The 26,235-nt window shown below is 39.4% G+C and overlaps 1 protein-coding gene across 1 annotated transcript in view; it reads right to left on the minus strand.

Annotated features, from left to right (window-relative positions):
• The window catches only part of LOC132383421 (glutamate receptor ionotropic, kainate 3-like), a 550,775-nt gene that overhangs the window by 350,745 nt on the left and 173,795 nt on the right, over positions 1-26,235 (minus strand). Inside the window, exons 2-5 of the mRNA XM_059954362.1 lie at positions 10,731-10,898; positions 8,289-8,546; positions 3,785-3,966; positions 2,020-2,073 (exon numbers count right to left, since the gene is read on the minus strand). Of these exons, the coding sequence (XP_059810345.1) occupies positions 2,020-2,073; positions 3,785-3,966; positions 8,289-8,546; positions 10,731-10,898 (662 nt within the window). The remainder of the gene's footprint in view (positions 1-2,019; positions 2,074-3,784; positions 3,967-8,288; positions 8,547-10,730; positions 10,899-26,235) is intronic.

Consider the following 26,235-nt stretch of genomic DNA (forward strand, 5'->3'; position numbering starts at 1 on the left):
AATAGAGACCATGCATAAAGTCATGCTGACTGTCCATAATCAATCCTTGCCTTTCCAAATGAAGACAGAGTCTACCCCTCAGAATCCCCTCCAGTAACTTTATTAGTATCATAGATGTTGTTACTGAATCTGCTTCCACCACTTCACCTGATGACGTACTCTAGACACCTACTACTGACTGTATATAAAAAAAACTTGCCCTACACATCTTCATTAAATCATCCTCCTCTCACCTCAAAATATGCCCTCTGGTGTTTGACTCTTCCACCCCTGCAATACGACTCTGATGATCTACGCTATTGATGCCTCCCAGAAATTTATAAACTTCTTTCAGGTTGCTCCTGAACTTCTGACGCTACAGAGAAAACAATCAAAGTTTGTCCAACCTCTCCTCATCAGCTAATACTCACTGGTCCAGGCAACATCCTGGTGAACCTTTTATACACCCCTCCATCCTTCCTGAAGAGCAGCAAGAAGAGCTGCAAACATTACTACTTCTGTGGCCAAGCCAAAATTTTGTTTGGATGCAATATGACTTCCTGACTTTTATATTCAATGCCCAACCAATAATGGCTAATATGTCACACGCCTTCTCTATCACCTTGGTGACTTGTGTTGCTACTTTCACAGAGCTATGTATTTGTAACTCAAGATTCCTCTGTACCTCAATGCTTTCCAAGGGTCTTGCTATTTACTCCACATTTTCCTGTTACGTTTGACCTCCCAATGTACATAAACTCACACTTGCCACGACTAAATTCCAAATGACATTTCTCCATCTATATTACCATCTGATCTATATTTCAATATTCCTCATTATCTGTGACTTTTTAGCCTCAACATTTTTGTGTCCTCTACAAGTTTACTAATCAGCCCACCTAATTTTTGTTGAAGTCTTAAGTATTTCCTCCAGCCAGAATAAAAGCCCTTTCTGTTGTCATGTTCTCTAGTCAGTAATTTCCTTCTTGATTTCTATTGCCTTTCTGGAACAAATGAAAAATATTGTCCATATGGTAGTCCTCTTGGACCTCACCTATGGCTTAAGAGGTTACAGTGATCACCGTTAATTCCCAAGCAATCTCCTCCCTGGTCTGGGATGATCCTATCAGATCCTGGGGAACTATATACCTTAAAGGTCTTCAGCAAACCCAATACCTCCTCCTTCTTGATATCAACATGCCCCTAAGTATTCACATATTCTTTCTTGATCCCACTACTCTCCAAGTCACCTCTGGAGCATATCAATGCGAAGTACTCATTTTAAATCCTGCACACTTCTTCTGGCTCCAGACATTAATTCCCCTCTTTATCTCTGAGAAGTTCCATCCTCTCCTTAGCTAATCTCTTGCTTTGAATGCATATATAAAACATCTTGGGGTTCTACTTAATCAAACACCCCATGGACATCTCATAGCCCCTCTTGGTCCATCTGATTTCCTGTATATGTTCTTTCCTACTTCATTTCTAACCCTCAAGTATCCTACCCAACTTCAGCTTCCCAAACTTTTTGCTTCCTTTTCCTTTTTGACTGAAATTTATGTCACTTTTCATTGAACGTTCTCGAACCTTGCCATACCTGTTTTTCTCCCTCACGGGGACATGTTGGTTCTGAATTTGAACCAACTGCCCCATAAATGACTTCTACGTCAGACGTGGACTTATCCAGTTGTTCTGCAGCTTTTGTCTCACACTGCTGAAATTACCATTCACACACTCTTCCATGGTCCAGACTTACTCTTATCCATAACCAAAAAATTTGCAGAATTCCAATACTGTTTCCAAATTCACCTCCTACTCAAACTTCGATCACCTGATCCAGGTTTATTTCCCAAACTAAGCTCTAGTAACACCCCTTCCTGATTTGGACTATCTAGCTTTCAGTAGTACCAGACAGCTAGAAGGTATGAATGCATATATTCTATACATTACATGTTTAAGATTTATTTGATAGAGGAAACAAATAGAATACAATTTTCATAACCAGTGGTTACAATCAGATAAAACAGCAAAATATATTACCAAAGTTGTAAAAATGTAGTGGTAATATTCGGTCATCATTCCCATTGCCATTGCCTAGAAAGAAGAAAAAAGAGTGTGAGAGAGTAAGTGTTTCTCCTAAAGTACCAGGGAGAGACATGCAGAATGTTTCCAATCCTTTTCATTTTTATTCTCCACGCCCATGTAAGGTTTCAACTCTATTTGCAAAGCAGGCATTACAAGTAATCTCAGACAAGTGTGGAAAGATTACTGGGCTGTGTGTGCACAAAAATAACTGGTGAATGGTCAAGACAATGAGGTCTTGATTATCTCATCCTTTCCAAGCCCGAAGGCACAAAGACCAATTGCAGCAATCTTATTCCCTCAGTTGTGATCTCTGATTCAATGTTTGTGGCGGGGTTAACGATTTTTTTAAAAATCCATATGAATTGCAAGAGAATTGCAATTTTTTTCAAGCCATTCCACTCAAGTATGCCATTTCTTCACTCTGATGCCATTTGCCTCTGCTCTCTGCCCTTTCAAAAAAATCCCTTACCAATTTCCTGTTAAGGATTCTAAAACTTATCTGTGGAAATACATTTCAACCTGAACTTCAGCTCATCTTTTATTTATTTCACACAACAATGGTGAAATTAGTAAAATCAGTGCAGAACTTTCAGTATTTAGTCGTTTGTACTACAATGAGTTTCCATAATCACTCATACTAGCTTGAAAAAAGCCTAGAAAGCAAAAAAAAAACTTGGTCAGGCCCAGGTAGATTAACCACTGCTGTGAGTTTCAGCTAACTTAGAATATTGCTGACTCTAAATACAAAACTCAAGTATTAGTTTGCAAAGACACTAACCTTGCAAAAGGTTTTGAAAAATTTTAAATTAATTCAGTAAGTTAATTTTAGTGATTTCAATTCATTTTTATTTCAATTATGACACTAAAATGTTTAGTGAAAGACAAGAGATTTATGCAATCCAAAGAGAACCCAGAATTTCTGGGTTTCTTGATTAACTCATTTTGAGGCCATTGGAAACTGACCCGTAATTGCTTCTATTACACTTGCGCAAGGATTGTCTATTCAACAAAGTAAACATAGCTTTCAGCATAAGACAATAAATACGGTTTTGAAAAAGATTTTGAAAATCCTGTAGGAAAAATGTCTTGTTTACTGCAAGTCTGAAGCTCTCGAGCACCTAACACCATTGACTCATTTCCCATCTTGCAATGTGAGATTTCTTAGGAAAATGACTGATACGGAACTGAAATTTCAGGCACAGAGATCTACACGCTTCTATCCCTCTTGAGATCCTATAAATCAAGACTTCCAGTCAACTATCTTTGTGAATTTGATCCTGAAAGCAAAAGTCACTGGTCACACAGTATTGCTCCAGTTTCTTATTTGGAAGGTAGAGATGAACGTTGCACACAATATTAGCATCATGTGTATAAATGATGTCAGAGAAGCACCAGCCATGCCAGGATGAATAGAAACTGGAAGTACCCACCAAAGGGTAGGACCTCTGCCAGGAATGGTTCCTATCATGCTGAAATGTGCGCTAAAACAGCGTTGATACACAGTCTGCTCAGAACAAACACAAGTTTCAAAGTTACAGAATGCCGCTAACAACAGTGAAAGTAAACAGAATTAACAGAGCAAACACAAAATTACACAACCCGAAACAAGACTCCACTGCTGATTTTGTTGACACAGCATTCAGCGTTCAACATATCATGCCCTGCAGAGAGTTAATATAAACATCAGTACAAAGGCACAGCTACAGTGAAAGGAACTTACTTGTTTCAGGATCTGAGCAGCCATCGTGTAGCTGCAGTCGAAAATAATGCGGAACTCCCTGCCACGTTTCATCTCCTTCAAGAGAGGCCTGGCATCGCTTGAGTCAATGGGAAGCTGGCGTATCTTTAGCCGGATATTGTACCTGGAGGGAGCTGTTATCAACTCTTGCAAACGTATGAGACCTTCAATGATAAAGCAGAAAAGCTATTTCTGATGTGCAGTATGTCCCAGCAAATTGAGTTTACAATTTGCCTCGTCCTCTCCTCTGCTCCCTCATTGTTTTATATAACAGTTTCAGAATCATCTGTTTTACATGAACCTTATATTACAATCTAAGTTAGATTAGTTATAGAACACAGAAATAGGCCTTTTTGCCCACTGTGTTCATATTTACCATCAGATACCCGTCCATATTTGTCCCATTTAACATCACCTTTCTACGTTTTCATGATTCAAGTACTCATCTAGATACCGCGCGAATGCTTCCACCTCTCACTCAGACTTTATGTTCCAGATTCTAATTACCCTTTGGGTGACAAAGTTCAAAAGAGTGCTCTATTTGCTGTCGTTCAATTTAAAAAGGAAGTTACTTCCTCAGTGTTTACAAAATCCGATGCACTTTCAGTCGTAGATTTGGAATACAAGACAACTACATTTTGGCACATAATTCACCTCACTGGAGCATTTCGTTCAGTATAGTCATGTTTTCTAATATGCAGCACGTATAGGTAATACAACTAATATTGAAGATAATACTCCAAGCACAAACAAGGCTCCAAGCACGGTTTCACCAAGATCCTATTTTAGGTGTTGTAAGGTGAACATGACAATGTTCATTTATTATGTCCCATGCTCTCCCAGAGATGTTTGTTAAGATGTACCTGGCAAGTGGACCACGAGAGACTTTATCCCGGGGTGGAAACAGCTAATATCAAAGGGCTTAATTTTAAGGTGATTGGAGGAAAGAATGGTGGGTATGGTGTCAGGGTTATTTTTTTAAACACAGAGTATAGTAAGTGTGTGGAACACCCTGCCAAATTGGTGGTAGAGGCAGATACATTAGGGGCATTTAAGAAGCTCTTAAATAGGCACATGAAAAATAGAAAAAATTGGAGGGCTATGTAGGAGAGAAGAGTTAGATTGATATTAGAGTAGTTTAACAGATCAGCACAAAATCATGGGTCACATGTCCTGTACTGTGCTTAAATATTCTGGGTTTTCTAATCAAGAACAGAAAGAGGAATGACTTAGAGTTTTGGTAATTAATATTTGAAGTGCCTCACCAATGACAGTGGATGAATGAACATTTGTGGAAAAATCTGCATTCCAATGTTATCAAACCAGAATAAATAAAAATATATGTCGAGACCCTCCAGAGAGTATGTCACAAGGTGGAAATACAAGAGAGAACCTTAGAAGTAACAACATTTTCAATCATCTCCTGTATTGTATGCCAGTAGGAATAGGAAATAAAAGATAAGACATGTTTATGCAAGGCTGGGGAAACAGTACAGAAGCTTCAGATTCACGGGGCACTGAAACAGGGAATGGGATAGTAGTTTTCCCATCTCAATCCATCAGAAGATAATGGGACCATTATCTTCAATGGTGAGGGATTAGAACAGGGGTTCCCAACATTATATATGCTATGGACCCTTACCATTAACCAAGGGATATGTGGACTCCAAGTTGGGAACCCTTGGATTAGAATAACTTATCAGTGGGAAAACACCAGAATGAAATGGGTTACCTTGAGAAAGTATTAACATTAGAATACAGACCTTTATATAAAAATAAGGAAAAGTCAGAGACTGAGGAAGAAAGAAATGTGGGATTGAGTAAGATTAAAGTGCATGCAAACAAGCATACAGAGCCAGCAGAACTGGATTATTGTGTTATGGAGTCTTAATTATGGGGGAATCCCAAAAGAGCTAAAAATGGGAACCTGGGTAAAATAAGTGCAGGAATTAACATTGAATATAATGTATTCAGGAAAGCCAAAACTGGGGAAAAAACACGGTAGTAGGAACAAGTCAATTAATGAAGGATACTGTTAGAGAGGCAGCATAAGAATGATAGTGATGGGCATGCAAGACAAAATCCATTTGGCAGGCGTTGAAGGACTCAGGAGAAGCATTGAGCAATGGGAAAATCAAATAGTGGGAAAGAGGCAGAGAAGGAAGTTTGTGGGGAGTTACAAAATAATTCAAGTTATTTAGGGTAATGCTAATGATGACTTTAATTTATGAGTAGACACTAGGAAGATAACAGCATGAAGAGTAAAGAGGAGATAGTATTCCAGAAATACGTGAATAGGATAAGGATTGGCACTGGATTCAATCCTATTCCATTTGGCTAAAGTTGACAGAAGCATTGATTCATCTCGTTTTGTGAAATGAAACGATACAATTATGGCATTTGGAGATTATACCAATGTAAAATATTGATTTAATATCATTGCATTTACTGAAAATGAAAAGATGAAATCAAGTGTAAATGTAAATGAAGAAGAGCTTAAACACTGAGAATGGGATTTAGTAAAAGTGGATTTTAATCAAATTAAATGATTAAAACAGGATACCTACAATAGGTGTCCTTCAAAGAGTTCATGGTTTGGGAAAAGAGTATAATTCAACAAGAATGAAAGGGTATTAACTGCTTCAGTTTCCAGGATGACAAAATACCTAAGATTTAAATAATGGAGGAAGGATAACTCATGATAAGGATCAGGCTCTATTACAATAAAAGTCCAAGCTCAAGGCAAATAATAGATTGGGAAAGGAATACATCAGAGGCAAAGGCAGCATTCAATTACAGCTAATATGAAAGAGAAATCTGAGGTTCAGAGCTGTCTTTTGAGGACATGTTGGATAAGTTAGGCTTGTACCTGCTAGACTTTAGCACAGTGAGAGAGGATTTAAGTGAAACATAGAGGATCCTGAGAAGACGTGGAAAGGATGTGAGAGAGAATCTAGAAACCGAGGTCATTCTTTAAACACTGAACAGAAATTAGGCATTTTTGTTCTTAAGATGGTCATGAATCTTTGGCATGCTTTTCAAAGGGCTCTGGAAAGTTGACTTTGAATACGTCAATGACAAAAGCAGAGAAAATTGGGAATAGGTAGGTGAAAAATAAGCAGGGGTAAACAGGAATGCAGATCAGAGGTTGCAGGAAGATCAGAGAATCTCATTTTATAGCGAAGAAGGCTTGGGGGAGGATGCTGAGTGTCCTGAACCTTCCCTTGTTTTATATATTTGGATGTTTAGTATACAAGCTTTCAAAATATGTGTGGGATGGTTAGGACTTGATGAAATGATGACAAAGGTAGTCCAACTGATTTGTACATAGACCTTCTGAAGACATTTGACAAGGTAGCCCATGTTGGCAAAATTAAACCTCATGAAATTAAGGACGATGGGTGAATGCGTAAGCGTCTGAAAATGGAAGGTAATGATGAACACTTCTTTTACAGCTGGCATAATGTGAACTCTAGTGTTCAGTATTAGGACGAATGCACTCTTTGATCTGTTAACGGCATGATCTTGGGAATATTGTGCCCGCACAAAACTCAGGAAGATGAGTACTGAGTGAGAAGGCTAGCAATGGAGAGTTGGATGGCAATGGCAGACTAGGGAACTGGTCAGCCACACAACGGGTGAACGTAATGTGGAGAAATGCAAAATTATTCATTGTGGTAAGAAGAACAAGGAGAGGAAATAGAGGGATTTAGATTGAGAGACTTGGACATGGATGTGCACATCCTTACTAACATCAGGGTGAAATATCTATTAAAAAGATCTGAAATTCTTTTAGAAGTACCAATGTAGGTTTTTTTAAATATAAAAGCAAGATGTAGTGCTATAAATTGAAAAAAAAACTGTAAATCCATATCTGGAGTATTGTGGCCAATTATCAGAAGAATGCTTCGCTTTTCATTGATTATATTGTACTTCTTTCTTAAACTGTAAATGTCCACAAGAAAATGAATCACTGGGTGGTATATAGTGACATTAAGGTACTTCGATAATAAATTTATTTTCAACTTTGTATTATGTTTTGAGAAGGATGAAAGTGGAGAAGTGAATTGTTGAAATGGGTGAGGAATGAAAGAATTCAGCTAAGCCAAGAGACTCAAGATAGCCAATCTTTGGGGTAGTAAGGCTAAGGGTTGATTGAAACAGTGGCGATAAAAACACTTGATAAACTTTGACTGGATAGGCAAACAGCTGCTGGCAGTAGGAGGGTAGTAATTAGGGACATGGTGTATTGTTATGCTCTGAAATAATGGAAGCAGCTTCAATAATAACTTTTCAAAGGAAATAAATATCTGAAAAGTAATTAAGTAAATATGAGGCTGGCAATTTGTTCTTTTTCAAAGACCCAACAAAGACATGATGAGTAGAAGAACGATGTTGTTTTATGATTGCATTCTCTGATTTCCATCCACTCTCTACTTCATATGCACCCCTCTCCATTTAGTCATGAGCCCAGATCTTGACTTACCAGTGCTATCGTCATAAACTACTGTTGCCGTCCGCCATTTTAGAAACTGCACAAGGTCCAGAATGGCATAGCTCAGTGAGGAATAGTCAGGATAAAAGTTGGTGTAGAAGGAGTCCCTGTTGTCCATGGGATGATGCTTCCATCGGATCTGGATGTGAGGGACTTCCAGTGCATTGCAGATAGATTGAACGGCATTGGATGAGGAACTATGAGAAGGCCCGAATATTGCCACCACTCCCAAGGACAGCTGATCACAGGCTGAATCAAAAAATCAGAACCACCAACTATGACAAGCATGTGTTGATACAGTGACATTGCTAATAAATCTTTCATTGTATAATTTGCAAAGAAATTTCATTTTATCAGACTATGTCTGTTGACATTAGCATCAAGAGAATTACCTTGCAGAAGGCCATGACTGTGAGGAGGAAGATAATTTAAGGTACATTTGCTTATTTATATTAAAATAAATGCAATTTTCTCTCACTGACTCATTCCCTGAGTAAATATTTTCCACGAGAGCACTTCGACTGTGCACGTTGGCAGACCAAGAATGGTTGTGGCTTTACTTAACTTTGCAAAGGGACTGGGAAGATCCTCACTAGTTTATAGCGTGTTTCTAAATATCCACGACCTTTACCCACCAACCCCAAACTCCCATCATTCTCTAACCTACCTTCCTATTGCAGGTTGAGTAGAGAGTAACTGAGTATTAATATTAATAATTTCTTAATATCTCGGGCACTAATTAAACTTCACAAAACTGAAGTGTTTGACATGCTTTTTGAAGGTGCATTTTGCCCTCCAGCTGGAAGTCCACTGATTTAGTTCTTTAATGGTATGACAAATGACAAGACCTATGTTTAATGGAATATCACCTTCTCAAAGTTGGTTGATCCAGAGTTGGAAAGTGGAAAAATGTAGCATTTCCTATGTTCCTCTATATTTACATTTTATCTTACACCAACTGTAATTTGTTTTGCTTTGCTAGCTGGTATCAATAGTTTCAGGTTCTCTCAATGTTACTCCTCTCCAATTTCCTATATAAATGTGACTGTCCATTGGAAGAAGTGAGGCTTTTGAAGGCAGTTCAAGGATGTGGTGAGGCCGCCTTGGCCTAGAATTTTAGTGCTCAGTGGCAACATCTGCTGGATTGCAATGTGCATGTGAAGCCACTGCTGCCATTTTTGTAGTAGGAAATAGTGTGGAGTGTGCCCAGGAAAGAATGTTTAACACAAGGAATGAGTCCCACCAGTGCACTATTTAATGCATTTCCACTAAATCCTTCATCTTTCTTGAGATGCCTGTCAAAGAGTCGAAACACAGCAATGAAACTGATTTTAGGTAAAGCCATCAATAAAGATTTGGAGAGATCAAAGTCCTCTAACATTCTCTACCATCCCCAAGTCAAAGTTACCATCAAAGAGGTGAGATATCTGCAAATAATTCTCCCCAGTCTTCAAAATGTTCATGACATACTGTCGAATAACTTACAACAACTCAGTGTAGGAAGTTGGAGCTCCAGGCATTGTGACCAGAAAACGAAGATCAGTTAGTGAAGTGCATGTAACTCTAAAGAGCACTCGCAATCAATGTTCAAAAATCCAACAGCCAAGTTCCCAAGCAAGTTAAAGCCTGTAGTTAAATTTCTCAAAATCCAAGTGTGCACCTAAGACAGACCAGTTGCTCATGAAAGAGGTTAAGGTTCAGAGAGAAACTCATATGAAGACAGAGTGTGGTACAGCACAGGAAAAGGGCCTTTGGTGCACCGACAACAATGCCAATTCCAACCAAATTCCACATAGTCCATATTCCTCCATCCCCTGCCCGTTCGGGTGCCTGTCTATGTGCACCTTACACACCATTTCCACCACACCCAGCAGCACATTCCAAACACCTCCCATTCCCTGCATGGAAAATAAAACCTTCCTCCCAAATCTGCTTAAACCTTCCTCCGCTCACCTTCACATTTGACTTCCACCCTGGGGGGAGAAAAGACTCTGGCTATCCTGCCCTTGCCTCATAATAGGTCAACCCACAGCCTCCAAAATTCCAGAGCAAGTAAGACATTCTAATGTTTGTCCAACCTTTCCTTACAGCCAACACTCTCTCATCTAGGCAGAATTCTGGTGGACCTATTTTACACTCTTTCCAAATATTTCCTATCTGCCCTGTAATGTGACACCACCCAGTACCACACACAGTATTCAAAATGAGGCCTGTCCAAAGCACATTCACCTACAGTGCGACTTCCCAACTTTTTATTGCATACCCAGGCAAATGCACCATACACTTTCTTTACCTCCATATTTAATTGTTTTACCACTGGACAGTATGAATTGTTTAAAAAAAATCCACAAGCAGACAGTTACACAAAAACTTAAAATGTATTTGTTAGCTGCCATTCCTGAGGGAGTAACTTCTTCTGAAACAGGGACGTACCTTTTCGAGATGCCTCAAAACTGTCGTAGATGTTTATTCTTTGAATGTCGTACGTCAGAGTTGTGTTGGGGAGCAGGGTCCTGTTCCTGTTGATGTTATTGACGGCAAACTTGAAGGCCAGCTCTTCTGCTCCCACAGATCCTCCTTCCACTAACTCAAAGATCCCACCTGCAACAGAAAGGCAGAGGGTCACCAAACGCATGGGAACATTTGCCCATGCAGGGATGGGGGAGGAGCGGTTAGATCATCTCTGGTCGTAGAACTAAAGCAATAAAATACATGCTACACTGGAGCATTTCTGCTGACTATTATTTCAACGTGTCCTTGACATTACTAGAATTAGTGGACAGAGATTACATTTTCATCATTTCCACACAAACAATTCATGGGGGTGTGAGTGGAGGTGGGGGTAAAAGGTGGGAGCAGTGGACAGATCTCTTCTACTCTCTGATTAATTCATGATGAGATATTGGGCCTACTTGAGTATATTTATCTTAACATGCAATATGTACATCAAAACTGTTTTGCACCTATTAAAACCCACTAATAACTATCACAGTGGATCAATCAGCAACAGCTGGGAGACTGTCCCATTTATTCCATTTCTGGAGTTACCAACAAAACTTTATTGTGGATGCATAAACTATCATCTGTGTTTTTCTACTCACAGAGAACTTAGAAATCCCTACATTGACTACTGAGTTTGCTATGCCCCACTTTTCCCCAACTGTATCACTGATACAGATAGTGGCTACATCTATTTGCGTGCCTTAGTGAAAAAAGGCTGCAATTAGTCCCTTTGATATGCTGTACGTTAAAGTATCTCGAGCCTTCTGCAGCCCAGGAGTTTGATCAGGTCAAACCATCACATGGGAGGTGCCCAGCTCAGCACTGCGCACCACTTTCTACACTTCCCCTCCCATTAATGCTAGTTTTTTACGCTGTGGTACTGCACCTTCTTGGAGAGAAGGTGCAGCCTATTCACTTCCTCTCACGGCAGGGAAGTGGCGAGCTAACTGCAAGTTCAGAGAGTAATTTCTAAGGGGAAACTTGCAGACACAACCTTAGACATGGTTCCCTATTAAACCATTACAATGAATACTTAATTAAAACTTTCACTAATTTCCCACTCTTTTTGTGGGCAACATGACTGGGTGCTAATACTATGCAGAGAATTTGTTTAGTGTTACAATACTGAATTAAACTCCAGTTTCTAAGCAAGAGAGTTCAATGACCTTTTAAAGTGAGTCACTTTCATTTGGTGTTGTGTTTTTATTTAATTGCGAACATAACGCAAACTTGGATCCCACGTCCAACTCTATCAAACAAAAGTTGGTGGATACGAGGGATTACATGGACAGATTAGTTATTCTGTTCCTCAATAGCTTCCTTTTCCTATCCAAAGACCATGGTTCCTGTCCTTGGAAAGCCTGTCAGGTTGAAGTGAGGTGCAATGAAACAACTGCTTTAGGTTAGATGCCTCCATATCACTGGTTGTCGACTATCCCTAAATGCCAACAAGCAGCAACAAAATGCCACCAATTGGGGCAGCATGGTAGCATAGTGGTTAGCTGAACAGTTTACAGTGCAGGTGGCCCGGGTTCAATTCCCGCCGCTGCCTGTAAGGAGTTTGTACGTACGATTTCCCTGTGACCACATGGGTTTCCTCTGGGCACTCTGATTTCCTCCCACAATCCAAAGACATACTAGTTGGTAGATTAGGCTCAGATTAAATCAGGGGATAGTTAGGCAAATAAACATATAAAATCTTATCCCTGCTCTACATTTTCTCCATTGACTCTTATGTCCTACCACAGCTTCAATAGACAACAGACAATAGGTGCAGGAGTAGTCCGTTCGGCCCTTCGAGCCAGTACCGCCATTCACTGTGATCATGGCTGATCATCCACAATCCGTACCCCATTCCTGCCTTCTCCCCATATCCCTCGACTCCACTATCTTTAAGATCTCCATCTAACACTTTCTTGAAAGCATCTGGAGAATTGGACTCCACTGCCTTCTGAGGCTTCCACACAATTAAATTCCCACATTCCAAACCTTAGCTCCCAACTATCTTCTAAACCCTCAATTCAAAATCTAAAGGCTCCAATCTTTTTTTGACAATTCTAGAAATAAATGCTGTGACCTCTTCCCGACCATCACTCAGTTCAAAACTTGAAGGTCTCAATCTGTAACCAGCTGACAGTCCAAACCACGAAGAAGATCTTTCTTTTATGACCGTCTAGTGCAAGCTCTAATGAGCATTTGTGTTCTAAAGCAAGCTGCAGTCTTATTGCCTGCAGGAAACTGGGTATGATCCTTAAATCCTCCCTCATAGATTCTTCCTGTCTCTCAGTCACTGTCTGAGCATTTTATAACAGAGTAGGTAGAAATACATCCTTTTGCCACAGCGCATATTCTTTGAAAATTCTATCCAGTAAATCTCACTCTTTCCCCTGAGCCCTACCAATGTTTCTGCTTTAAGTATATATTCAATTTCCTTTTGAAAGCTTTTGCCAATAATTCTACTCCCTACTGAAAGCTTTTCTCATGACACTCCAATGTTGTGTGACAAAGTCTTCTCGAAATCTATCACTGTATATATAAAAAAAGCAAAGCCTTTATATTTCAACACAGTAGGCATTTGGACATAACTGGACACAAACCTGAACCACATGCTCAGAAACCAATTATCCTTTCCCAAAGTCTTATTCCCCATCCACTCCATGACAGTAACATAATAATTGCTGAATGGAGTGCTGTATATTACAATAGTTTAATCGGGTAATGGGTGACAAAATGACGAGACCAAGAACAACTCTGATAATTTAAAAATAAACATAATTAAACAGTTCATTAAAACTTCAGGAAATTATTGCTTGGATTTATTTCAAAGGTAACAAAGCAGAGAGTGAAGGGGTTACATAATAAATGAATAACCTTTTACAAAGTGACCAAGCTCTCATAAAAATGGCCAAAATTTCCGCATGCAAGTGGTATTTTTAATTTAAATTTGTGGTAATCAATCAAACTGCTGTCACCAATTAAAAGTATCATAACTCATCATAAAAGGTACTTTCTCATTAAGAATGGAGCAATAGAAGAGAGTACAAAACACACAGATGAGTGTCATGAATAATATCAGAGGAACTAAACACTTTTTTAATTGGATCTGTCTTTGTAAAACTACTTCATTGATCACAAGGAGGGATAGATTTATGTTGGTTCATGTAGTTTAGCACCAACTGGTGGGTGTAAAGCTTCCGCAATGTTTCCTGGATAGGCCCTTTCTAAGTTCACAATGACCACAGCATCCGCTCCACAAGGAGAATGGAAAGGTGGCAAGGAAACACCAATCCCTTTGAGCGGAAAATCCTACAAAAGGTAGATGATTCAGCCCAGCACATCACAGGTAAAGCTCTCACAATCACTGAGCACATCTACCTGAAATGCTATTGCAGGACATCAGCATCCATCATCAGGGACCCCCACCACCCAGGCCATGTTCTTATCTCACTGCTGCTATCAAGTTGAAGGTACAGGAGCCAAGGCACTCGCACCACCAGGTTGAAGGACAGTTACCACCCCTCAACTATCAGGCTCTTTAAAGAAAGAGGACAACATCACTGCCTTACCCATTTACTGAGATGTTCCCACAACCAAAGATCTCACTTTAAGTACTCTTTGTCTTGTAATCTCATGTTCTCATTATTTATTACTATTTACATATATTTGCATTCACACAGTTTGCTGACTTCTGCACCTGGCTGATCTTTCATTTATCTTGTTGTAGTTACTATTCTGTAGGTTGGCTGAGTCTGCCTACAGGAAAATGTACCTCAGAGTTGTATATGGTGACATATATGCATTTTGATAATAAACTTTACTTTGAACTTTGATTAGTGGCCCTTTAGGAGGTTAACCCTATTTGAAGAGACCTGGATGCATTAACTCAGGATTAGAGTCAGAAAGATACGATGCCCAAATAGGCCCAACACTGAGTCAATGTTGCCTAGCAACTACTCATTTACCCTAATCCTGCATTAATCCCATTGTTATTCGCTCCACATTCTCAATTACTCCCCCTAGACTCCACTACTCACCCACGCATGAGGAGCAATTTACAGTGGCCCACGTGTCTTTGGGATATGGATGAAACCAGAGCACCCGGAAGACATCAATGTGGTCACAGGGAGAACTGTGGCAAATGCAGGAAAGTGAAGCATATGATTAAAGAGAATGTGAATTTAGAACTGAGATGCAAGAAAGAATGGACATCAACAAAACCAATTAGCTTAAGAAGCATGGTCTTTGCAGAAAGCATGATCCTGCAATCAGTCTGCCCAACCTTATCAAATGTTAGCAAGTGGGGCACCAAGTATCAATTGATGGCCAATTTTGTTTTTATTGTATGCGTGAAGCAAGAAATTTCAAGCATCTAACCTAGAAATGTGTCCAAGAAAAGCAAATTTGGTGGCATATTTCAAAAGTGCACTGTGATTTAAATTCTCTGGAAACACTGGGGTTGTCACATGACTGGATTGACAGCAGAAGAGGTGACAGAACTGGAGCTTCAGAAATGGCACAATGCATTCAAATATCTCAGTAAGATGCAAACCCTGCTTAGATGCAGTAGTGTTCTGTGATATTTATATCAACATTCATTCATTCAAACTGTAATTAAATATAAATGCTGCAATTAAACTAGAACATCTAGGTAAACCACTGCTCTTCTGGGAGTGTCTTAAGGCAACATTCAGATCTTAATCATAGTGAGAGTGATTAAGAGAAATTTGTCTACAATTACTGCAATAGGTCAGCCAGCCTCTCAATGCCCCACCTCCCCATACAGGGCTCACACGCTCAGATTAAATTAAGCACAAAAATTTAAGAGCCCGGTGATCGCTAAGCACAAAAATGACTCACATTATGAGGGCTTGGAGAATTGGTACCATCTTTTTGGAAATTTAACTGACCCAGAAAAATAAGATTGTTCTGTCCTTCAAGCAATCAATCTATGTTTTTACTATGTGATTAAGCACATTCAGCTTTCATTTAGAAATGAACAGTTTCAGATCTGATTTAGGTCACTTCCTGTGCAGTCAGGAAAGAGTAGTACAAAAGCACATTAGCTGGCAGAAGGCCAGAGATTTATGTTAGGAGCTGAAGAAGTTTCTATCTAAAGCCATCCTGTCATTTCCCCCAGCAGAAGCATTGCTTTTTCAATCCTTTTTCACAATGTCATGCCACTGTGTCCACAATAAACCGAAGGAGCTAGAACACTACATCCTGACTCTCAAGTCATTTTTGAGTGGAGATTGGCTGACTGTCTAGTTGATGTCACACCACCTCAGCGAGGGTTGTACACAAATATTTAGGGGATCAAAATAAGTAGCCAGGTAAAGATAAGTTGTCATTGGCATTGATGGCTGCTCGCTCTGGATCTGTAAAACTGATACTGTTATTCAACATGCAATTAAGATATCTGTTACTTATACTTTGGCTGCATGAACAATTATTTTTTTCCTGTTACTGGTCCTTTTTCATCATTTTTTTAAATATTAAAGAAATATGTAGTTAGAAGTGCAAAGTTCTAATTATTTCCTGGCAGGAATAGACCAACATAATATCAACGCTGCTCTTTTACTCATTGCCTTTCTGAAAAGCCACTCCAGTCTTATTTACACATTTAATTAATGTAGTGCACACTTTCCAAGTGGGATCCAAAGCATTGTGCAAAGTTGACCCGCGTATTGTAATCAGTTGGAAATATAGTACTCTACTTAAATGACACTAAGCACATGTGCTGTTAATTTGACCTCAGTCTTAGAAGCTACTGATCAAGATCTTTATCCACTAATTTCCTGGAAGAGGAAGTTGACATTTGGTGTGATGATGAACCAAACACATCACCAATGTTTGGTGACATGAATGAGACTGTGGGACAGCCCTGCAGATCTTGAGTTTAAAAAGTGGAAATAAACAACGAAAGCAATGATAAGGAAGGTGAATTTGAGGGAATGATTTCTAAGTCGAATCATGTTCATGTACTAACAAGAAGGAGAAGCGAAGGACTGGGTTTAGAGTGAAAGGGAAGCAAATGTAAGAAAATGTTAAGATTTTGAACTTAACATTTAAGAATTTTCCTAATGAAGTGAAAATCTTGAGCAGGAGACTTGTCACAGTTGGTTTGCCACCAGAAAGGTATTTTGCCAGTGATTACGAATTATCATATCATTAACCTTGTGTTCTCAGTTGTAATGGCCAGGCTTATTTTTCACAGTGATATGGCTTCATTATTAAGCAAGTATAACAACAATATCCCCTGACAAACAGATGGTCTGAGAGCTAGATGCGGTTTTCATAAGACTAAATTGCACAACTCAGATTGTGATTTTGAATACTCACATTTAAATGCATTTGTCTAACTTGGCATTTTTTCTGAGCAATTTATTCATAAGTAACATAGAATAACTTGTCATTTTACTGTCATTATTTTGTCAACACCTTACTGTCTACATTCAAAGCGTAAAACCACGGATACACTTCCCAAGAGTGAATTTTTCAATATTTTGAAGGGCACTTCAGAAATTTGCAAATATTTGTCAGAGACACAAAGACAGAAAAGTACATGAAAACATAATTCTGATGGAACGCTACTTGAGAAGCTATAGATGACATATAGCGTGAATTTTATTTATTTAAAAAATTGATTTATTTATTCTGGCCCTTCAAGCCACACCACCCAGCACTCCTCTGATTTAATCCTAGCCTAATTTACAATAACCAATTAACCTACCAAGAAGTTCACCTTTGGGTTGTGGGAGGAAACCAGAGCACCCAGAGGAAACCCATGCGGTCACAGGGAGAACGTACAAACTCCTTACAGGCAGCAGTGAGAATTGAACCCAAGTCGCCTCTTTTGCAGAGCATTGTGCTAACCTCAATACTACTGTGCAACCTGTTGTATCTAATTAAAATTTTCACTGTGAAGTTGAAGATAACACATGACTGAGTTTTTAATTATTTTAATCTACTTTATGACCTGTAACATTGCTATCCGAGCTGACCGTATCTAACATGGATTACAATTATTCTGCTAATTAATGCATTGTCATTTCTTGGTTGAAAATTCAGTAGCTGATCCTTGTTTTAAAGTTACAAATCCAATTTCTTTGAACTATGAAAATAAAACTGAAGAAAATTGTTCCGCGAAATTCAGAGCTAAAATTTCCATGGAACAGTTTCAGAGACGTGAGCTTTTGCGATCTCCTGGGGGACTAGTCAAGGATGTGCACGGGTACAGAGAGCGAGGCGGCCATCGCTGGGGCTGGACACTGCATCAATTCCTAATGGCAGAACGTGAACCTATGGCTGCCTCCATTATTCCACGCTGATCAAACCTTTGAGAATGAGGGTGAAAAATGAACAATTGTTCTGCACTGCCTGGCTGTGTTTGACTGGTTGCCTTCTTTTCTCACTGCTACAGCCGGGCGGGAGGTGCAGGAATCTTGGATCCCAGGTTCGGGAGCTGAGTTGCCCTGCAGCCATCAGACTCCTGGACTAGCTTCACTTGCCTCAGCACCCAACGGGCTCCATAGCTGTGGACTCACTTTCGGGGACCCTGCAGTTTATGTTCAATGTGTTTTCGTTTGCTATTTTTCTATTATTTCTGAGATTTGATCAAGGCACTTCAGTACTGACCCGATTCTGCAGCTTCGGCCAACAAGCATCAGCACTCACCTCAGTGTGGAACCTTCTCTATGGATGCGGCCTGCAGCCATCAGCCTCCTGAACCTGCTTTGCTCACTGAACTGGCTCTGTGGCTGTGCACACACTTTCGGGGACCCTGTGGTTAATGTTCAGTGTGTTACTTGCTTTTTTTCCTGTTTGTATGATTTGCTCTTTTTTCCCCCACACACTGGGTGCTTGATGGCCTTTGTTATGTGGGTTTTTATTAATGGGGTCTTTTGTGCTTCCTGGTTTTGTGACAGCCTGCACGAAGTCCAATCTCAAGCTGTATACATTATACATACTTTTATAACACAGTCGGCCCTCCTTATCCGCAAATTCCGCATGCACGAATTCAACCAACTGCGAATCGCGAAAACCCAGGAGTACTCTTCCAGCGCTCGTTGTTCGAGCACGTACAGACCTTTTTTTCTTGTCGTTATTCCCTAAACAATGCAGTATAACAACTATTTTGCATAACATTTACATTGTATTAGGTATTATAAGTAATCTAGAGATGATTTAAAATATACGGACGTGTGTGGGTTATTGTGGATCGGGATTGAAAAAAATCGGAAGTTCTCTTACTAAGTAAGCCGGAACAGGTACATCTGGTATTATTTAGCGTCAGTTAGTCAAACGTTTGTCTTAGTATATAGTATATATTTTACCTTCCTATGCGTATAAAACACTTAAGAACGAATGTTTCAGCACTGGGCTTGGGAACTTCTTCCCGAGTTCGAACCAGTGACAGGCTGCTATCGAGGGTGCTCTCCATCGCGCCGGGTTGATGTGGAGGATCAAAAACCGAAAACCCCAAAACCCAATAATTAAACCACGGCATTGCTTAGTAATAATTGTAGCTTTCATCGGGGCTCAGCCTCTCTCACCTTATCCTTTAAAATTGTTCCGATCGTTGACCGACTGTAGCCTAACGCTTTTCCAATGACCGATGGCGTTTCACCTCTTTCCGATCGCTTTATTATGTCCACTTTATTTTCAATCGTGATCGTGATTATTTTCATGAACAGAAACACTGCGGATTCAGATCTCTGCCGTTGGACCCTAATGTCCACCACACTGAGACAGGTTAAATAAGGTCTGGGGTTCCGCTGGGTCCTAAGATCCACTGCATTGAGACTGGTTGAATAAGGGACTTGAGCATTTGCGAATTTTGGTATCTGCGGGTGGTCCCGGAACGAATCCCCCACGGATAAGGAGGGCCGACTGTAAATGTACTTTGAACTTACTAGAAGTTGAGGAGACAGTGAAACGATAGTTTAGTTCTGAGGAATTATCACTGACCTGAGTCATTCATTCTGGATTTCTCTCTCTGGGTACTGCCTGAACTGATATATCTTTCCAGAATTTACTGTCACTTCAAATTGTTAACATTCAATATGTGTATTTCATTTCCTTGAACATTGCTGGTATCATTTGGGCTATAGTTACAGCAACAACCATTATTTCTCAGACTTGAGGTTTCATTTTACACTTAAGAGTAGACAGGACAATGTCTTTGACGGGGTGAAGCACGACCGTTTATAAGACCGTTAAATGTACAAGCTGAATTAGGCTATTCAGCCCATTGAGTCTGCTCCACTATTCACTCATGGCTGATTTATTCTCCATGTCAACTACATTCTTATGCCTTCTCCCCAAAATCTTTGATGCCCTTACTAATTAAGAATGGATTAACCTCCATTTTAAACATACCCAACGACTTGGCCTCCACAGCCTTCTGTGGCAAAAAATTCTACATATTCATCACACTCTTGGCAAAGAAATTCTGCCTCTCCTCTGTTCTAAATGGATGTCTGTAAATTCAGAGGCTGAGCCTTCTAATCCTAGATACTCCCACTATTGGACACATCCTCTCAAAATCCACTGTCTCTGCCATTTTCAATATTCGTTAGGTTTCATTGAGAATTCCCCCCCTCCCCCTTACTTCTAAATTTCAGGCACAGAGCCATCAAACACAAATACTTTCATTCCCTAGTTCATTCTTGTAAACCTCCTCTGGACCCTCTCTGATGCCAGAATATCCTTTCTTAGCTGCAGAGCCCCAAACTGCTCACAGTACTTCAAAAGTTATTTGACCAGTACCTTATAAAGCCTCAACATTACATCTTTGGTTTTATATTCTAGTTCTCTTAAAATGAATGCTAACATTGCGTTTGTCTTCCTTACTATTAACTCAACTTGCAGGTTAACCTTTAGGGAATCCTGCACAAGGTCTCCCAAGTCCCTTTGCACCTCTAATTTCTGATTTGCTCCCTGTTTAGAAAATAGTCTACACCTCTATTTTTTCTAGCAAAGTACATGACGAACACTTCCCTAGACTGTATTCCATCTGCCACTTCTTTGCCCATTCTCCTAATCTGCCCAAGTCCTGCTGTAGACTCCCTGCTTCCTGAACACTACTTGCTCCTCCACCTATCTTTTGAGATATGTTTTTAGTCCACCCGACTTTGGAGATGAATCATGCAGTCTTGAATCAGTTCATTGTTGCTGACTACCACACAACAGCAGCAGTGAAAGGCTTTTCGGGAAGTGTGTTAAACAACGTGCAGGGAGCTAGTAAACATAGCATATGTCTCTGATACCTTGCAGTGAAAATCAATGAGAGATGTACTGGTAATTGTGGACTTTACCAAAAGAGGCACAGAGTATCAAAGAAGCCATGCTGAATCTTTATAAGTGACACAAGAGACTGTATATGCTAGAATCTGGAGCAACATCCAACCTGCTGGAAGAACCCAATGGGCCGGGCATCACCAATGGAGAAAAAAATGACCACTCAACATTTTGGGTCCAGGTCCTTCATCTGGATTTGAAGATAGAGGGCATATAGCCAGTATAAAAAGAGCAGCAGGGATCACATGGGGGCGGGGGGGGGGGGGAGCAGTGAGAATGGTTCTCACAGAACTACCATCGAAGAGGTGAGGAAAATCTTCTTCAAAGTCAGAAACCCTTGAAGAGATTGTGCAGTGGAACAGCATTGCAGAGATACAAGACAATGCAGATGTTGGAATCTGGATCAACAGAAAAAAAAACTGACGTTGTATACTTGAGTCTTAATGTATTCATTATCATTCTACAGTATCCTAAGTGAATAAAAACAATGGGAGATAGAAATTGTATTATTCTTTTTTGAAAACATTAAAACAGCTCTATGGTTCTCTTTGGGAATTGTTAAAGTAGCTATCCTCATTTGTAAGATTTGAGGTAACATTTTATATCTTCATTAGAAAGAGCACAGATAGGGTAGAACACAAGCATTTATTTAAAAGATTTATATTTATTACACCCAACTTTAGGAATGAATCATTTTTCCTTTATTGGATTTAAGTGATCAATACCAAGTAAGCTTGATGCAATCTTGAGCCAGTTCATAACTACTGAGTATCTTGAGCTTTACAAAGAAGAGTTTGCTCTTCTCTGACCTCAGCTCCCCGTCATACTCAAAACTTTCCCTCACTCTTAACATTTGCTTCCCCCATAACCTTCCAATGACTCCACACATCCCAAACCCCTCTTTTTTCCCTTCCCACTCCTTAATGACTGATGGAGATTGTTACGGCGGGTCTCCGGCTACAGCCTCCAATCTCAAACTTCCCACTCTACCCAATTATAGATGATGCAGCTGTCCTTGAGTGTGAATTCAAGATGATTCCACGAAGGCTAACCAAGTCTCCACATGACTGGATATGTGGTCTTGGCCTGAAATGTTGATTGTTTATTCATTTCCATAGATGCCGCCTGACCTGCTGAGTTCCTCAGCATTTTGTGTGTATTGCTTTGGCCTTTCAGCATCTGCACACATTGGCGAGACCTGACGCAGATTGGAGGACCGCTTCATCGAGCACCTACGCTCCGTCCATCACAATAGACAGGACCTCCCGGTTGCCACCCACTTCAACTCTGCCTCTCATTCCCATATGTCCATACATGGCCTCCTTTACTGCCGTGATGAGGCCAAATTCAGGTTGGAGGAGCAACACCTCATCTACCGTCTGGGTAGTCTCAAGCCTGGTGGTATTGAATTCTCCAATTTCTGGTAATTCCCTCCCCCTCCCCCTTCCCCTATCTCAGGCCTCTCTGCCTCTCTCCCCTTTCAACTTTCTGCTTCTTTATCTCTACAGTTCTTTCATGCTTATCCCCTCCCCTCCCCCCTTTATCTTTCCTCTGATTGGTTTTCCACCTGGTGCCTCTAGGCCCTACCCCCTCCCCTATCTCTATTACTGGGCTTCGGCCCTCTCTTCCCCCCCCCCCATTCTTGATGAAGGGTCTCGGCCCGAAACGTTGGCTACTCTTTTCTCACGGATGCTGCCTGGCCTGCTGAGTTCTTCCAGCGTTGTGTATGTATTCCACAGACTTTCTTGTGTTTCTGACAGGATTCATGTCAGATTGGGGTAGAGGTGTATGTTCCCCACAATAATTAAGTGATTTAACACCACAATTTCAGACAATGAACCAACCAATTCTATCTTAGCTTGAAGATCTTAAAAAATGCATTAACTGGAATATCTACCAGCAACAGTGATGTCATTGCTGAATTTATAGATGTTGTTTAAGCTGTGCTTACCCACATAATCATGAGAGTAGAGAGCAGTGAGGAATAAATATATTGATGATTAGATTTTTACTACCTTGCTTGTTTGTTTTTTTGTTACAGTAGTTTCCAGCCAGTAACATGCATTGGTATTAATCACTTATTAAGTTACTTTTCATCACATGCAGCCCTCTATTTATTATGCATTATCAGCAGATTCCTCAGGTTTAGTTGACAATATAATCAGGCTATGGGCCTAAATGCTTCATCACTTCTCTTTAAAAGTACAAACCACACTAATTAATCTCTTGGGAGTGACATTCAATAGATGAAGATGCATTAATTATCATTCCCTTCTGCTCCGTTTGTCATAGATATTATCGCAGTGGGCTTCTTGGCATTAAACTGTTCAGCAATCACCGCAGCAGTTGGCTGCAAAAATAATGCAAAAACTTTCACTTTGTGGCTGCATATTTCAGCATCTTGTTTAAACATCAAGGGCTTGGAATTATTTGCGATATGGTGACAAATATGGAACAGCACAATACAAGTCCTTTGGTCCACAATGTTGTGCTGACCATTTAACCTATGCTAAAATCAATCTTGCCTTTCCCTCCAACACAGCCCTCTATTTTTCTATCATACAGGTGCTATCTGAGGGTATCTTAAATGCATCTACCATCACACCTGACAGGGCGTCCCACCACTGTCAATGTAAAAAAAAAAATCTTATCTCTTACATCTCCCCCTTATACTTCCGTCTAACTGTACCAAAGAGAAAACTCCTAGCTTGCTCAACCTTTCCTCATAAGACACAGCCTCCAGTCCAGGCACCACCTTGGTAAATTCCTCTGCACTGACTCTAAAGCTTCCACATCCTTCCTTTCTTTTTAAATCTTTTTGTTAATTTTAAACAAACATAAATGAAACATGAATACAGAGAGTTTGATTGTACATAATTAATACTTTAAAGTATAAATATAAATAGATGATAATCCATATATAATAACCTCCCAAACTCATAATAATTACGAAAAATTGAGTAAATAAGGAAAAAATATGTAAAAAAAGAAAAAAAAACCTAACCAACATGGGCCATTGCTTTATGTCAAATATACACAGTAGCGTCAATAACTCCGCACCTCCATCCAGATAATTAAGGATAATAAAAGTAGGGTTTAGGAAAAGTCAGTTTAGCTCAGATGAAAATGTTGAATAAATGGTCTCCAAGTTTCTTCAAATTTAACTGAAGGGTCAAAGACAACACTTCTAATTTTTTCTAAACTCAAACAAGAAATAGTTTGAGAAAACCACTGAAATATGGTTGGAGGATTAATTTCTTTCCAATTCAATACGATAGATCTTCTAGCCATTAACGTAACAAATGCAATCATCCGCCGAGTTGAGGCGGATAAACAACTATTATCCACTATTGGTAAACCAAAAATTTCAGTAATAGGATGCGGTTGCAATTTGATATTCAGAACTGTTGAAATAGTACCGAAAATATCTTTCCAATAATTTTGCAAGCAGGGGCAAGACCAAAACATGTGGGTCAATGAAGCGACTTCAGAATGACATCTGTCACAGGTTGGATTAACATAAGAATAAAATCAAGCAAGTTTATCCTTGGACATATGAGCTTTATGTACAACCTTAAATTGTATTAAGGCATGTTTAGCACAAATAGAAGAAGAATTGACTAATTGTAAATTTTTCTCCCAGTGCTCAGTGGGTATAAGACAATGAAGTTCTTTTTCCCATTCCTTCTTAATTTTTTCTGATACTTCTGGCTGTATTTTCATGATCATATTATAAATGATGGCTACTTAACCCTTCTGGCAAGGGTTCAGAGCTAAAAAAAAACTCCGTAATGTCCATTGGACATAATTTCGGGAAAAACTGTAACATATTATTCAAAAAATTTCTAACTTGCAAGTATCTAAAAAAATGAGTTTTAGGCAAATTATATTTATTAGATAGCTGTTCAAAGGACATAAAACTGTTATCTAAAAATAGATCACGAAAACATGTTATGCCTTTTGTTTTCCATAATACAAAGGCTTGATCCATAAAAGAGGGCTGAAAAAAAAAGTTAAATATAATAGGGCTTGATAAGATAAACTTATTCAAGCCAAAGAATTTACGAAATTGAAACCATATTCATAGTGTATGTTTAACTATAGGATTAGTTATTTGCTTATTCAATTTAGATAAAGCAAAAGGAAGCAAAGATCCTAAAATAGAAAATAATGAAAAGTCTTGCACAGATTTACATTCCAAATTTACCCATTGTGGGCAAGATCCTATAATCGATTCTTGTGTCCAAAATGTTAAATATCGAATATTAACTGGCCAATAGTAAAATCTCAGGTTTGGCAAAGCCAAACCACCCTCCTACTTAGACTTTTGTAAATATTTTTTACTTAATCTAGGATTTTTTTATTCTGCCACACATGCGAGGTTATTTTGGAGTCAATAATATCAAAAAAAAAATTAGGAATAAAAATTGGTAATGCTTGAAATAAATATAAAAATTTGGGCAATACTATCATCTTAATAGCATTAATTCAACCAAGCAATGACAAAGATAATGGGGACCACCTGGTATCATCCTTCCTATAATAAGCCAACCAGAATTGAAAGAGATATCCTAAGTGTGGTCTAACCAGAGCTTTATAGAATTGCAACAATATTTGTGGTGAAATCCACACTTGCCACCACATAGCAAGTGTATTAGCATATTTGGCAATAATACATTCTGAATAATGCATTGCAAGGCATGTCAAGACATTAATCAGGGATGAGCATTGATTTAACAGTTCTCTTGAAGCATAGTTCAGTAATCCAGCCAACGACTTCTCTTAACATCACAGAGTTGGACCAGTGATGATCAGCAAGGACTTCAACTGATGATTGGAGTTTAAAAGAATTAGCATTCTCTTGCAGGAGAGTTGCTGATTCATTTTGCTGACTTGTTCTTTAAAGTTGCTAAGTTCTACTGAAAGTGATTTAATAAGTTTTGGTTCCTTAAGGTTGTCATTGCCAGGGGAGGTAGTGAGGAAAAGCTCTCACAACCCATTAAATGCTCCCAAAAGCATCGGGCTCAAATAGACGGTGAAACCAAGTGCAGCTCCTGGCTTTCACATGTGGCGTCTACTGAGAGGAGAAGGTGCAAAGGTGGGTTAGTGGTACCTCAAAACCAGTTGGTTTGGGCAG

Source organism: Hypanus sabinus, chromosome 30 (genome assembly GCF_030144855.1).
Source record: "Hypanus sabinus isolate sHypSab1 chromosome 30, sHypSab1.hap1, whole genome shotgun sequence".
In the NCBI taxonomy this organism is placed as follows: Eukaryota; Metazoa; Chordata; class Chondrichthyes; order Myliobatiformes; family Dasyatidae; genus Hypanus; species Hypanus sabinus.